Raw genomic sequence first — 16,502 nt, forward strand, 5'->3', positions numbered from 1 at the left:
TGTCATTTGACACCTTTAAATTTTAGTATTATATAAAGAAGTTCCTTATGATATGCCAGGTTTTAGAATGGGCATTCTTACCCTTTTTCTTAATGGTTAAGTGCCATCATTTTTAAGCTGTCAAGAAAGCGTTTTTGGTATTTCTTGAGTTGGTCAAATTCAACAAAATGCTTTTATATTAATATACAGTTGACCCTTGAATAACAGAGGTTTGAGCTGCATGGGTCCACTTATATGTAGATTTTCTTCTACCTCTGCCACCCCTGAGATAGCAAGACCAATCTTCCTCTTCCTTCTCTTCCTCAGCCTACTCAAAGTGAAGACGAGGATGATGATCCACTTTCACTTAATGAACAGTAAGTATATTTTCTCTTCTTTATGATTTGCTTAACACTTTCTTTCTTCTAGCTTACTTTATTGTAAGTATATAAAACATATAACATAGAAAATATCTGTTAATTGACTTTCTGTTATTATTAAGGCTTCTGGTCAACAGTATTGTAGTTAAGTTTTGGGGTAGTCAAAAGTTATTATGCAGATTTTCAAATGCTCAGAGGCTTGGTGCCTCTAACCCCTACATCACTAAGAGTTTTAATACAAACTTTAGTCAACTGTATTTGGCAAGAGTCAACTGTATTTGACAAATCTTCAAAATAATGCTTTAAGTTGTTGAGAACATTTGTATAGGTCTCAAGGGATAAGAGATACAAAGGAATGAAACATAAATAAATGACATAAATAGTGCAGTGATGCATTTTCATATGTGAAAAATAGTAATTTTTTGAAATGTTATTCTTGTACTGGTAAATTACCACTAACATAGTATTACTGTTCAGACTATATTTCTGAACCCATTGCAACCTAAAATTTAGTTATTTTATGTTAAAAAGGGCCAAAGCAAAGAACTTTCAGATCTAAGCGAGAAACTCAATACCACCAGGACTGAAAGTGTTTTCTTGAAATACCAGTGTTGGCAATACCTTTAGAATCCAGTGTTTTCTTCCAATACAATCAATAGTAGATGGTCTTTTCTCTAAGACAAACATTATGTTAATGTGCATATCTTAACACCAGGGGCTTAAAATAGCACAAGGGGGTAGGAACTGAAAGTACATGGAATCCACACTGACTTGCATACTTAAGGGATTAGTAAAATTTGAGGTCAGCAAGAGTCCCAAGATACAGGAAAGATCAAGGAAGGAAGCACACCATGGTGGCTGTATTCCTTTCCTACTGGTCACAACATGGGCAGCTGGACAGGAAGGTGGCTCTTCTGTTTAGTGCTTTCTGTTATTCCTCTGTCTGTATGGTTGGCTTGTGGCCGATCCCTACTTTTATTTCATTCTTCAGAGAGAAAAATTCCACTTTAATATTGCTGTGTATGACAGCAAGTAGCATAGTACCTCACACATAGTAGGACTGACTGAGTGAAAATCAGACTATTGTCTTATTCTAGTAGGATGTCTGGAACATTTAGTTCCTTGGACAAATTCAGTCTTGCATTACTTTAATGTGATGATTGAAATCATTGCTGTCAAATTGTACTAATAGAATCTCATTGAATTTCTAAATAGGAGCAGGCTAAACAGGAACCTATTTTTATCATCTCGGATCCAAGGAAACTTTACTGTAGTAGAAAGAGCTCCAGACTGGAAGAAATATAATATTTACCTGGGAATATTTTTCAAAAAGTATATCCTCACCTATTTCTTCTCCTCATCCCCACCAAGGACATAGCAGAATCTCCAAGGCAGATAATATGTAGTTGAGAAAAAGTTGTTCATGCAATTTGTATTTCCTGTTCCCATCTGTTTCTCTTCACTTTCTGAGTTTGAAAATCAATGGAGAAGTTGAGCTGTAAAATTCTATGATTTTGTTAGGAAAAATTTCACTACCTACTGATTGTTTTCCTCCTAGGAGTTATTAGTTTTATACATATCTTCTTCATTGGGACTTATTTAGTATGTGGATGCATTCTCTCAGGTCATGGGCATTAATTCTAATATATTCTATTAGATAGGCAGCAGATTAAATGAGGATCATTTTCTCTTTCTCCACTTTGTTGTGCTAGGCTGGTAGTTGACATCTTGGATCAGACAACTTTAGATCCATAGGCTTTCTTGATCTTTAGAAGTAGACTGTCTGCTGTTGCAACCCTGGCTAAGTCCTATTATATTGGCAGAAATAGTAGCTCTGTCATATCGTAAGCACTCAAGCAATGGTTGTTCCAGCAAAGTACCTTTGTCGTTTAATTATACACATTTAGGAAAATATTGATAAAAAGTAATTTTAAATACAATATTACTTTTATTTTGACTTTTGGAATTAAGGGCCAGACTTTTTCTTAGTTATATTTAAATTAATTTTGAAGAAATATAAGTGGGACAACATAGGCTTCTCAATGGGATAGAAACAATCTTTCTGAAGTGAAGTTACTATTTTTACTCTAACAAATTGTTTGTGATTGTTGATTATGGTCACTTGAATGGGAAGGTAGCTTTTATTCATCAGTCTGTGGTAGAAAATAAAATTGACCCCCATATCAGTAAATTCCCAGTCAGATATCTTGTTATGTAAACCCTTGGTATCAACTCAGTATGCTATGCACAAAGTAGCCACTTAAATATATTAATCATTAGGGTTTTAAAAATAATTGTTTTCTTATAAAAATATTAGAAGCTTGTTTTAAAGAATTGTATTGAGAAGGAAAGCAGATAAAAGTTATCCATAATTCCACTTGCAATGAGCATTATGGGAAATTTTGGTGTATTGCTTAAAATTTATTCATTTCTGCTTATTAAAGGTTTTAGAATCTGGTAAAATTTTTCTTATTTAAGGTAAACTACGTTAATAGTTTTTAGTCAACCTCTTTCAATCCCTGAAAGTTCTTTATTACTCTTCATTTGTAACCTCCATACATTTAGTCTGGAGTTCAGTGATATATGGGCTTCATTACTTAAAATACTCTAGATCTATAATCACTTTTAGGAAATATGTATAGTCACTTGATGATCCTCACAAACTACTTCTTCCTACGAAAGAGCGTATCTTTTCTTCTGTGGATTATTTAAATAATCCCCTACCCCTATTTTGTTTAAATTTTTAGGCAAAGGGATATATGCTTGGGCTGTTCTTTTCAGATTCATTGTCTTTTCAAAGTGCTTTAGTATCTTAATCATTCCTGCTATCAAAATATTTTCTTTCTCTGTCATTTTTGTTGGGAAATCATAGAAAAACAGATACTTTATTTTTAATAATGTGTGACTTACCTAAGTTTTTCACTTTTAAAATGCTGAAAATATCTGTCCAATCCTTATTGAGTCAACAGTGACTTAAATGCTTGATTTTGTTGTCGTTGGTGGTGAATACTTCAGCCTCAATAAGACTTGCTAATATTAAGGTCATCTTATCGGTTTTAAAAGCCCCCAGGTACTCAGAGCAGAACACCTAGTAAACCTTATTGACATCATCTTGCTTGAATTATGTCTCCTATGGGGTTCTGAGAATGAAGTGAGTTACTTCAAAGTGTCAAAATCAGACTGATTTGGTTGGAGGCCAACTTGGACTAGTATATATGAAAAGTGAGCATCTTAGGTGAGATTCTTAATGCCCATTAGACTTGTAGCATTGTCTGCTGTATTTTATGCTAGTAGCCAGGTGTGGGCAGAGATATAGGGCTTGGGGGATCTCTCTTACCGGCCCAGGGATCCAAGGCATTCAGTGCAAAACCTGGCCAGCAGCCCGAGTGAGTAGGAGCCATGTGACTCTGGTGAGTTGGAGTGTGCAATTGCCTCCTGCTTCAGAGCTACCTGATCCGAATACTAAGCAGAGCGAGTGCCGGGCTGAGTGTAAGACACTGAAGACACTGCAGAGCAAGGTGCTTATTCCAGAGGCGTTATAAAACATGGAGATTAAAGACCAGGGAGCCCAAATGGAGCCGCTGCTGCCTACGGTAAGAGACAACCTGCTATCACATAGATTAACCGTGTTTGCTGCAAAACCTGTTAGGCAAGTGGTCTGCTAGCTAGGTGAAGTGAGTGTACTTTTGGGGTGGTGGATAGCTCCTACGACATATGGACAGGGGTCTCCTCCCATCTTGGGAGACTGAAATGCATAAAGCAAAGCACACGATTCTCCCCCCCTTCTCAATATGGATGCACTACGGTGATGAAATGTCTCATGTTTGCTGCTGTTTGAAGAAATGGCTAGGTTTTAGCAGCAGGGGCAGTTATGTGTCTCTCTGCCTGCCTGTTACTGCTTATCTCTCTGTTTCTCAGACTGTGTACTGGTTTAAGCCCTTGCAAAGAAGCCCCCTTTTATCATGTTTAATCCCTGTCCAATTTCCTCCCCCTGCCTCATCCCCAGGCAGTGAGGTGAGGGAATCTGCTGCTGTTGCAGCTCTAAAGATTTAGTCTCCACAGAAACCAGGGGAAAGAACAGGACGATCGTGTATGTGTGTGTGTGTGTGTGTGTGTGTGTGTGCGCGCGCGCGCGTGTGCGTGTGTGTGTTCAGTCTCTTTCTCAAAGGGAAATGTGTAATGGTTTTTATACAAAGAAGGTATGCATTTTGGGGGGACAGACACACAATTCAGATTTGAATATCAGAAAGGTTTCTGAACTGACATTTGGTAATAGCCTATCTGTTTATCTCTGGGTTCTTAAGCTGTTTCCCTAAATTTAATTTTTGAATAAGTGATTGATTTGCTTATCCTCTCCACAATCTCTCTGTCTGGCTCGCAGACTTTGGAGATCTTCAGGCAACATCTTTTTGAGTCTGGAGCAGCTGCTGTTGCTGTGTTTAAGGAAAAAAACCAAAACAGTATTTTCTTGATGCAACAGAGATGACAGTCATAGCTTCCAGCCATCTATCAGTGCTACCACAGCAGAAATCCCCTCCCTGCACCAAAGCAGACGGAGGGGCTGTTTCTCAGCTCCCTGTTACTACGGTTGGTGACCCACCTTGCACGGAAGGGACCGGCGGTGAGCTGTCCATTTCCGAGTCCATTCCTAGGTTTTCAACAAAATGCTTCCGTAGGAGGAGTGGGCAAATTCTGGGCCACTGTATTTTCAGGGCCTTACCTCTCCTGCCGGGCTCACATGCTGCAAAAAGATTCCAGTTTGCATCCCCGGAATCAACTGTGGCGACTGAGCATGCCCAGTTCTCCTGCGGACGCCAGGTTTGAGCAGGGAGGGAGCAGAGTGATGGGAAGAATGCAAGGAGTTACCACAAGAATAGAGTCTCAGTAGAGGACAGGGGCAGCGTGGGGGCAGGGGGCCGGGAGAAAGGGAACGGGAGAAAGAAGTTTGTCAATTATCCTGCCTGCCTAAAACATAGAGATATTTCTTTGTGGCATCAAAGTGGAGTTATAAAAAAAAGTGTAAAAGATTTGTCCATCTTCCCAAACTTGACAAATACATAAATTAGGATTCTGTTAGTATTCAGAATAAATAGTGTTAAGAATATCAGGGAACTCTTGTTCCCTGGATGAGACAGGAACTATACACAGGAATCGTGGTATGGGAGTTAGGGAAGGTTTAGGGAAACCCCCAACTCTTTTTTTTTTTTGGCTGGCAGTGGGGGTGGGGTGGGGTGTTGAAACCTGTCCTAGAAAAGCAGGCTGAAGCCAGTTTGATGTGGCTTATGGATTGTCACTTGTGGGGAACAGTTAAAGGGTTTAGGACCAAATGAGGATTAACTAGAGGAATTTAAGAGGATGACATTACTGGGCTAGATGGGCAACCAATTTATAGCTTAAAAGAGCAGAGAAAAAAAAGTCTTTCCAGAAAAGGTCTACAATACATCTCAGGGAAATTTTTGAAAGCGAGAGTCAAAATTTGCATGCCATGGGGTTAATGGTCAGTACAAAATGGTGACAGTTTAATGGTAAAAGAGAATCATATTAGCAGATCATTACAAGAAAAACAAGCCCGATGGGCTAGAGAGGATGCTGAATTACTGGTCCAATTTTATACTTGTATAGCAACTCCCCCAGTTGCTTTTATGAAAATCTTTTTTTGTTTAGTTTTCAAAACAAACATGTTATGTAAAGCAGATTTTATTATTTTCATTTTCAAGGTGAGAAATTGAGGTACAGGGAGTCTGAATAACATGTCTAAGATCACCCAGTGATGAAACCAGGACTAGAATTTAGGTCATCTAAAACTAGTTCAGAAATTTTAAAAAAAATTTAATATTTTTTACGTTACATTCTTAACCAGGCTTAACATGATCCGTTCCTGGACTGAAGTTTTTATGCTTGGAAGAGAGCTTTGGGCTTTGTTTTAGAAAATTAATCAGACGACTTTGCAAATAATTATGTGAGAGGCAATATGGCATAATATTTAGAACACAGTCAAGGCCCAACACTGCTATTTATTTGTTAAATGATATTGGGAAAGTTATAAGTCATAGTGTCTTCAACTGAAAAATGAAAAGGGAATGTTACTATATATCTCTTGAGTTTTGGAATGAGCAAGTTAAATAACTTATATGAAGTTTCTGACATTTAGTAAGTGTTCAATAAAACTTACTTGCTATTGTCATTGTCAATCTTGCTGTAAATGAATATGTTATGGTTATATTCATCTCAATATAGATACTGAGATGATGCATAGGTTTCAGGTTTTTACGAAAAGCGGCTTGTCAGTACTGTCTACCAAGAAGGAAAAGTGGAAAATGGAGAACTGGAAAAGACTCTTCATAGTGGAGGTGGGAGGTGGAATTTTTTAGTTATTATTATGAAAACTTTGCAATATGCTTGGAGAGCCAATTGGACAGGCATTAAAAGCCAATATTAGATATGGGACAGAAGCAGTGAGAGGTAGAAAGTTAGAGAAGTGAAAAAGAAAGAGAAATAAGAATAGATAAGAATGTCAGATGAGTGAATGTATTAATCCTGAGTCAAGTGAAATGGAGGAACAGATTCTCATTAAGCCTCCCAGGGTTTACCTCCATTTAGTATAGTATATATAAAGTACATTTGAAGGATATGGGCAGAGAAGGCCTAGACATGTTTCTCTTTTTTTCCCAGTGCTTCTTAGGAAGCTTCAGTGATAATTTCCTTTTGCTGGACAAGCCATCATTGCATTTTGTAGACTCTAATCACTCCAAGGGTTAGGGCGTTCACTCTTGTTGGCTAAGTGTATAGTCTGGTTTTGGTAGCAACTGACTGTTATGTCTGAAGTTATAGAAAAAGTGTACCAGAAAGATGCATTCTCTTAAGTGCCTACTGTTGGCCAGTCCCATTCTTGGTGCTGGAGATGCAGCAATAAATAAGGCAGGCAAACACCCTATATAAGTGAAACCTCACACTCCAGCTAGACTAGAAATAGGACTCGATTTACCTTTTTAAGAGACTGCTGCTTTCTCCTCAAATGTTTAATAATTGTTATAACCTTTTTGAGATGGATGTATATGGGGAATATATGTAACAGTAATAATGGTGATATCATTTTAGTAAGGATGGAATTAGCCTTTTAAAAGTACAAAGCCAAATATTTAGGATTACATTATGATTTCACATTTTCGTTTGATATTCAATGTTGAATTTGCTTTTAGGATTAACCTAACAATTTAAAAATTATCAGGCCATGGAAGAAGCTTCCAGGAGAATATATAACAAATATTTATATCTCATGACATTTAATCTTGGGTGATCTATAGTGAGTTCACTTTGGATCCCTTCTAAGATTCTGATGTCTGAAAAAGGACTTAAGTTGAGCTTACTCGTAACATTTCCCTAAGGTATAAAACTACAGTAAAGTTCACTTTTAAAATGTAATCTGATAATATAGGATAGATGATTGGATTTAGTACTTTTAGAAAGTGCTAATTCCATATTTCCAAGTGGCCCAGTTTATTGAATTGTTTTATTTGTGGAAAAAAGTTATAAAAAGTCTTTAATATTATTAAATCAGGGAAAGGAAAATGGGACTAAAATGTCAAAGTAACAAAAAGAGCACATGGATTGGCTAAGTAATATTGTTTTTTCTTTTTAATTTGAATTGAAATTTAAATTATAATCTGAGTTTAAAGAAAACATACTCACTACACTTCATAGTCAGTAGGAGGCAAAATGCAGTATAAGAAATTAATCCCCATTTCTACTTTCATGATTTGAATTGTTACTCTAGCATGGTAAGTGACTATAGAAATAAAATATATGTATAGAATGCTAAGGTTGGGAATGAGTGGTAGAATCTGAAGTCTGTAGGAATTAAGTTTACTTCTTTATTAATATTATGTTTATGATAAAATATTGAGATCAGATTAGGAAGTAGGCTAGTTTATGATGAAGAGTTAGAAAATATCTGGGCCAGGGTCTGGAACTCAAATAGAGTCAGAGAGCATGGTCAGAATACAATGATACTGCCAGTGTATCATTTCTTTCTAACCTTGAATAATGCTTGCTTCAGAAGTCCAAACTGGGCATGAATAGATTGCAGTGTATTTTGATGTGCTACAAGTAAGTGGAGAAATGTTGATGCCCCTCTCAGCCCTTCTGTGAGAGAGACTTCACCTCTTCCTTTCTGATATCACATAGGACACATGACAATGATCACTTGACTTTCTGTGAGGACACCATTGTCAATCTATATAGTAAATATTAGTTAAGTTTTATGCTTTATTTTTAGGTAAAATAAACTTAAAATGAAGTTTTAATATATTCTCGCACCACAAACAGTTGTCTCAGATACTATTTGTGGTGTACTGCTTTTTTGTTTTTTAGAAAAAGGGAATAATTTGGCATCTTTTATGGAATTACATATATATATATATATATATATATATATATATATATATATATATATGTATGTCTTATTTTTTAGAGCAATATAGGTTCACAGCAATAGTAAGCAGAAGGTACAGAGATTTCCCCTATATCCCCTGCCCTTTACACATACATAGCCTCCCCGATTAACAAGATCTCTCACCAGAGTGGTACATTTGTTACAGTTGATGAAACATTATCACCCAAAATCCACAGTTTGCATTAGGACTTGGTGTTGGGCATCCTATAGCTTTGGACAAATTTGTAATAACATGTATCCACTATTATAGTACTATACAGAGTCACTTCACTGCCCTAAAGATCCTCTGTGCTCTGCCTATTCATCCATCCCTTTCCACTAAACCCTGGCAACCACTGACTTTTTTTACTTTCTTCATAGTTTTGCATTTTTTAGAGTATTATATAGTTGGAATCACAGTACATAGCCTTTTCAGATTGGCTTCTTTCATTTAGTAATAGGTATTTAAATTTTCTCCATATATTTTCATGGTTTGATATCTCATTTCTGTTTATCACCGAATTATATTTCATTGTCTTGATGTACTACAGTTTATTTATCCATATACCCACTGAAAAATATCTGGGTTGCCTCCAAGTTTGGCAATTATGAGTAAATCTGGTATAAACATCCATGTGCAGATCTTTGTGTGGACATATTTTCAATTTCTTTGGGTAAATACTAAGAAATGTTATTACTGAATTGTATAAGAGTATTTAGTACTTTTAAAAACTGCCAAGCTGTTTTTAGTAGTGGCAGTACTACTTAGTATTCTCACCAGCAATGAATGAAACTTCCTCTTGCTCCACACGCTTACCAGCATTTGGTGTTGTCAGTTTTTTATACATTGTCGGATTTGATTTGGTAATATTTTGTAGAGAGTTTTGCATTCATGTTTATGAGGGATATTGGTTTGCAGTCTTTTCTTATAATATCTTTGTTTGATTTTGGTATTAGGGTGATGGCCTCACATACTGAGTTAGGGAGTATTCCTCCTTTCTATTTTCTGACATAGATTGTTTTGGGAGGTTATTCATTATTGACACTGTCATTTTTAATAGATAGCTTCATATATGTTTTGACCAGAGGACTGTAGAGATCAACCGGAGTCTAGATTTTAGACTGGCTCCTTAATTTATGGATGATGGAGCTGGACATCAAAGATGTAAAGAGATATATTTAAGGGTATGCTACTTATGATTCTAGTTAGTGGCAGAACTCAGCCTAGAGTCCAAATCTCTTGATTATTCACTTATCATTCTTTCCACTATTATATAGTCTCTATTACTATCATAGCATCAACAGCTGAGTTCCAAATTAAAATGGAAATTAGGCAATGTTTGTAAAGTAATACTAGATATTGTCTCAGGCTCATGATAGGTACAAACATCTGTAATCCTCATGATAATCCTGAAAAGTTGCTAATGTTTTCCAGCTTAGCAGATGAGAAACTGAGGTCGAGAGAGTTGTATAAATTATCCAAGTTCACATAGCTAAGAAGTGCTAAGCTAGGATTTGAAAATATTTTATCTAGTTAATAAGTAACTTGTCTTCCTTAAAGCTAATTAAACAATAAAAAAGAATTCCATTATGAAATGAGCTTTCACATCTTCCCCTCCAATAAAATATGAAAGTACTCTGCTACAAGGTGCTATAAAATGTCAGGTCTTTTTGGACACATATTTCATGATTCAGTTTATATGAAATGTCTAGAATAGGCAAATCCTTAGAGATATAAAGTAGATTAGTGGTTGCCAGGACCTGGGATATAGGGGAGAGTTAGGAGTGACTGCTAATAGGTACAGAGTTTCTTTTTGTGGTGATGGAAATGTTCTGGAATTACGTGGTGGTGATGGTTACACAACACTCTGAATATACTGAAAACCAATGAATTGCACACTGTAAAATGGTGAATTTTATGTTATGCAAATTTTATTTCAAACATTATTTTAAAAGTAAGTTACTGTTTAGCATTATCATGAAGAAGGAGAAGGCTGAGGATCTAAAATGCTTATAAGAAGAGGGCAAATAAAATATTCACAAAATAAAAATAACTTCCACCCCCCACAAGAAATTCTTTACTACAAATTTCCTTCTCTTTGTCAAGATGATGCTGAGATTGGTCAGGGTTTCAGGTTATTTGCAGACCTAGAGGTCTTGGAATATATCTTCAAAGCTGAGTTAAGAGAATATATGGTACATTCTATGTACCAGAGAGAGATATAACTATGTCACTTGAGTCACACTGTATTTAGATATTTAATTTCTTATGGCAATATTTTGTAGTCTTGTCTCAGTGTAAATTTCTATGCAATATAGCAAGAATAACACAAAAAAATGCAGAAGTGCCATTTATATAATGGTTCCTACATTGAGCTTAAATACCAAATTCATGTTGAATTCCAAGTAGCTCAGAACTCGAGAGGTGTTCTCAGAAGATGAAAATGGAGATTAATATACAAACTCAGTTGGATAGAGTGAGGATATATTATAGCCAAAGACTCTTGGTATAGCTTTGAATTAATGACAAAGTCCCTCTACCAACATCAGCACGACTTGCTCATTCATCATGAAAATTATGCTCTAAGGATCTAATAAGCAAGTTTTTAAGGCAGAATTTTCCCATTGCATATTGAATGTGCTAGGTTGCTGGAGTGCCTCCAACATTTATTTGTAACTCCACTTGTTCTTGCTAATTCTGGAAAACCAAAATTATTTAGAGAAGGCTATTTCTTTCTAGTGTCTTTTTTTCCCCCTTTTGAGTAATGAGGCTTTGATATCAAAGATGATGACCTAGTCAAATTTCAGAAAGCAAGTGACATGAAAAATAGGTATATAACAACTACCAGATGGGATCAAAACATAGCTCTGCTTAGGAAGCACATTTCATTATTGTTAGATCCACACTGCTTTTTTCATAAAGTGGTGAATTTCTGTTGATATTTAAGCTTTTCTGGGAATAAGCCTCTCCAAATGCTTCTGATTTTTTCATTTATATGAATGTGGTTTAAAAATGAAAAAAAAAAAAAAAAAACAGCACATACGCACAACAAACCCAACACAGAGTCAGCAGCAATACACACCCTTAAGGTATAATATAATTTGTTATTTGAGTGTATAACCATGTACTTTGTAATATAACTTTATGATATAAATGTCTGTTAAAAACATGTGATATATAATTGACAGAGCACTTATAGTAAATATAAAAATTTGGTATTTTTTTCCTAAACAATGGGATTATTGAAAACCTTACTCTTGAGGACCACCTGCATCAGAATCGTCAGGAGGGCTAGTTAAAAATTCAAGTTCCAGACCTCATCTAAGCCCACAGTCTGAGAATGTTAAAGGGTAGTAGTAAGGACACCAGCATTTAAAAAACTGCTAGGTGATTCTTATGTACATTAAATCTTGAGAATTTTTGCCTTAAATATCAACAAAATAGAAAGATCATCATATATTTATAAATTATTTTAACTGTAAGAATGCTGGGAGACTAAGTTTGCCACAAAACAGCCTTTTTACCAATAAATCATAATGGGCTAGAAAAATTAAGTGCTTATTTACTTATTAAGCATATTACCTATTGCTTTGCAATATTGTGTATATACATGTATATATATCCTGATGATTTCAATTTATGATTGGTTGCTTATGATTTTTCAACTTTACCATGGTACAAAATCTATGGACATTCAGTATACTCCTCAACTTTGCATGGTGTTACCTCTGGATAAACCCATTGTAAATGGAAAATGCCATATATGGAAGATGCACTTTTAACTTATGAAATTTTCAGTTTACAATGGATTTATCAGGGTATAACTCCATTGTAAATTGAGAAGCATCTGTATGTAAATTATTTTGCTTAAATGCAAATACATATAACTTGTTGCCTCAATCAGTAGCTAGATTCTTGAAAGCAGCTTATTTTAGATAATTTTTGTGCTGCTCTCACAGAGCCAAGTGCATGGAACTCCTTGTTAAATATATCATGGGTAATAGATTAAGCAACAACACTAGCAGACATTAATTGTTAAGAGTTTGGACACTGAAGTTGGACAATTCTAAAGGTTTCGGTTAGGAGGTATGTCAACTTTGGCAAGTTATCTAGGTTTTCAAAGTCTTACTTTTCTTACCTATAAAATAGGAATGGTAATAATATATCTATCTCCCAGGTTTGTGAGAAGCAATGAAAAGATACATATTATATCATTTAGACTAAGGACTTAATAACAGTAGCTGTTATTCTTGACTTAATAGTTTTCCTTTTGAATGAAAATCATTATCTGATATGCACAATTAATTCAATCCTTGATTCAATAATGCTTACTCAATAACTTGATTTATCCATTTGGCAATAATATAGAAGTATGTCAATAATATAAATTGATAATTATAATACAATGCAATCCTTTTTCTAATTATAAAATTAATACTTGATTTTTTAAGATAGTTTAGAAGGCATCAAAAGTAAATATAAACTAATTTTGTCATGTTTTAACTATTTTTACTCACAGATTGCTTGCAAAAATAGTACAGAATTCCCATATACTTTTCATCTACCTTACCCTGTTAACATCTTACATAAGTATTATTAATGATAAGAACTAGAAAGTTAACATTGATACAATTATATTAACTAAACTACTATATTCGAATATCACCAGTGTTTTCACTAATGTCCATTTTCTGTTCTAGGATACAATTCAGAGTACCATATTGTGCTTAGATATCACATTTCTTTAATCTCCAGTTTGTGACAGTTACTGAGTCTTTTTCTTTCATGACCTTGCCACTCTTGAAGTGTACAGGTCAATTTTTTGGAGATTGTTACTCAATTTGTGTTTGAGGTTTTCATAGTTAGATTGAGGTTATGCACTGTTTGTCAATAATACTGTAGAAGTGATATTCCATTTTCCATTCATTATATCAGGATATACATATCTTACTTCTGGTGACATTAACTTTGATTACAGAGTTATCTTCTGTTTTTTTCCCATTGAAAAGTCAAGAAAGTTTCCCTTTGTAATAATATATTTGGGGAGATATTTTGAGACTATGTGACTATCCTATTTCTCCTCAAACTTTTGCACACTAATTTTAGCACTCATTGGTAAATATTTCCTGTTTCACTTATGGAGGTGTCTGCCTCATGACTTTTTAAAACTTTTATTTGGTTTTTAATAGACACATAATAATTATACATATTTATTCTATAAATATGTATGATACGATGTTTTGACACAAGTATACATTGTATAATAATATAATAATCCAATAAGGGTAATTAACATATCCATCACCTCAAACACTTACTTCTTTATTATAAGAACATTCAAAATCCTTGATTTTAGCTATTTTGAAATATACAATACATAAGTGTTAACTATATTCACTGTACTGTACAATAGAATACCAGAAATTATTCCCCCAATCTAACTGTAACTTTGTGCCCGTTCACCAACTTTTCCCCATCATTCCCTTCTCCCTACCTTCCCCAGCCTCTAGTAACTACTATTCTATTCTCTACTTCTATGGAAATAACTTTTTAAGATTCCACATATAACAAGACTTCAAAAGGTTTGTAGAAACATGTAATTAAGAGGTAAAAATAAAATATAAACTTTATTTCTCAATATAAGCTCTATCAAGTTCAAGACACTTTTGTAAGTGATGATAACAGCCATTTAATTAATCCCTAAAGAACCGAGGGTCTTGGAATTTAACCATGTCAATGCAGTATTTCTTTTACATTATTAACTGAAGAAAAATGGGTGCCCTTTATGGATTTTTTAAAAGATTTACACAAAAAAGAAATTAGAATGAGCCAAACCAGGACTTTAAGGTGGATCCCTAATAATTTCTCATTGAAACTCCCTCAAAATTGCCCTTGTTTGATGAGAGGGATGTGTAGGAACATTGTTGTGGTAGAGAAAGACTCTGGTGAAGTTTTTCTGGGCACTTTTCTGCTAAAGCTTTGGCTACCTTGCTCAAAACATTCTCATACCAAGCAGATGTTGTCATTCCTTGGCCCTCCAGAAAGTCCTCAAGCAAAATGACTTCAGCATCCCAAAAAACCGATGCCATGACCTTTGTTATTAATCAGTCTGCTTTTGCTTTGACAAGACCACATCCTCCTCTTGGTAGCCATTGCTTTGATTGTGCTTTGTCTTCAGGATCATTCTGGTAAAGCCATGTTTCATCTCTTTTGCAGTTCATCAAAGAAATGCTTCAGGATCTGGATTCCATTTGTTTAAAATTTTAATTGAAAGTTCTGCTCTTGTCTGCAGATAATTTGGGTGCAATGATTTTGACACAGTTTTAGTTGAAAGTTTGCTAAACTTTAATTTTTCAGTCAAAATTGTGCAAGCTGAAGTATTGGTATGGCTATGGTGCTGGCTATCACTTGTGCTGTTAATCATTGGTCCTCTTCAATTAGGGCACAAACAAGATTATTTTCTCCCTTGAAAATTGATATAAATGATCTGCCACTGTGGGCTTCAACGTTGTTTCTTCCCTTCTTAAAATGAGTTATCTATTTGTGAACTGTTGACTTATTTCAGGCATTGTCTCCATAAAGCATCAATGATTTCAGCATTCTTCCACTCAGTCTTCACCATAAATTTGATGTTTGTTCTTGGTTCAATTTTAGCAGAATTTGTGTTACTTTGATATGGGCTATTTTCAAACTCATGTCTTATCTTTCTAGGTGCCTCTAGATACTCATCAGACATGTTATAACAAGTTAGTATGAGTTTATTTTGGTGCAATGTTTTTTGAAATTCATGCAAATTTCTTATAATACACATTTTCTGTGAACTTTTTGAAGACCCCTTGTAAAAGTGAGATCATGCAGTATTTGTCCTTCTGTGCCAAACTTATTTCACTTAATGTAATGTTCTGTAGGTTTATCTATGTTGTAAATGACAGGATTTCATTCTTTTTGTGGCTGAATAGTACTCTATTGTGTGTGTATATTACATTTTTATTTTTATTATTTATTATTTATTTACCTTTTTTGAGTCAGAGTTTCATTCTTGCTGCCCAGGCTGGTGTGCAGTGGCATGGTCTCAGCTCACTGCAACCTCCACCTCTTGGGTTCAAGCAATTCTCCTGCCTCAGCCTCCTGAGTAGCTGGGACTACAGGCACTCAGCCTTATCTTGCTGAGTAGCTGGGATTACAGGCGCCCACCACCAAACCTGGCTAACTTTTTTGTATTTTGAGTAGAGATGGGGTTTCACCATGTTGGCCAGACTGGTCTGGAACTCCTGACTTTAGGTGTTCCACTCGCCTTGTCCTCCCAAAGTGCTGGAATTACAGGTGTGAGGCACCATGCCTGGCCTTTTTATTTTTTTAAGAGACAAGGTCTTGCTCTGTCACCCAGGCTGGAGTTTAGTGGTACAATCATAGTTCACTGCAGCCTCAAGGACCTGGGTTGAAGTAGTCCTCTCACCTCAGTTTCTTGAGTAGGTAGGACTACAAGTGTGCACCACCATGCCTGGCTAATTAATTTTTTTTTTTTTTTTAGTGTAGAGACAGGATCTCACTATGTTGCTCAGCCTGGTCTTGAACTACTGGCCTCAGGCAATCCTCCTGCCTCTGCCTCCCAAAAGCACTGGGATTACAGGCATGCATCACTATATCTGGCCTACATTTTAATTTTTATTTTACATATATATATATATATATATATATATATATATTTTTT

At 35.3% G+C, this 16,502-nt stretch overlaps 1 protein-coding gene across 4 annotated transcripts in view; it reads left to right on the plus strand.

Annotated features, from left to right (window-relative positions):
- The first annotated feature begins 3,755 nt into the window (after positions 1-3,755).
- Positions 3,756-16,502, plus strand: part of SLC4A10 (solute carrier family 4 member 10) — a 387,026-nt gene continuing 374,279 nt past the window's right edge. For 3 of the 4 annotated variants that reach the window (XM_015110179.3, XM_077956433.1, XM_077956436.1), the window contains exon 1: positions 3,802-3,952. In XM_015110179.3, the coding sequence (XP_014965665.1) occupies positions 3,905-3,952 (48 nt within the window). In that variant the 5' untranslated portion in view covers positions 3,802-3,904. 4 annotated transcript variants of the gene reach the window in all.

Source organism: Macaca mulatta, chromosome 12 (assembly GCF_049350105.2).
Source record: "Macaca mulatta isolate MMU2019108-1 chromosome 12, T2T-MMU8v2.0, whole genome shotgun sequence".
Lineage (NCBI taxonomy): Eukaryota > Metazoa > Chordata > Mammalia > Primates > Cercopithecidae > Macaca > Macaca mulatta.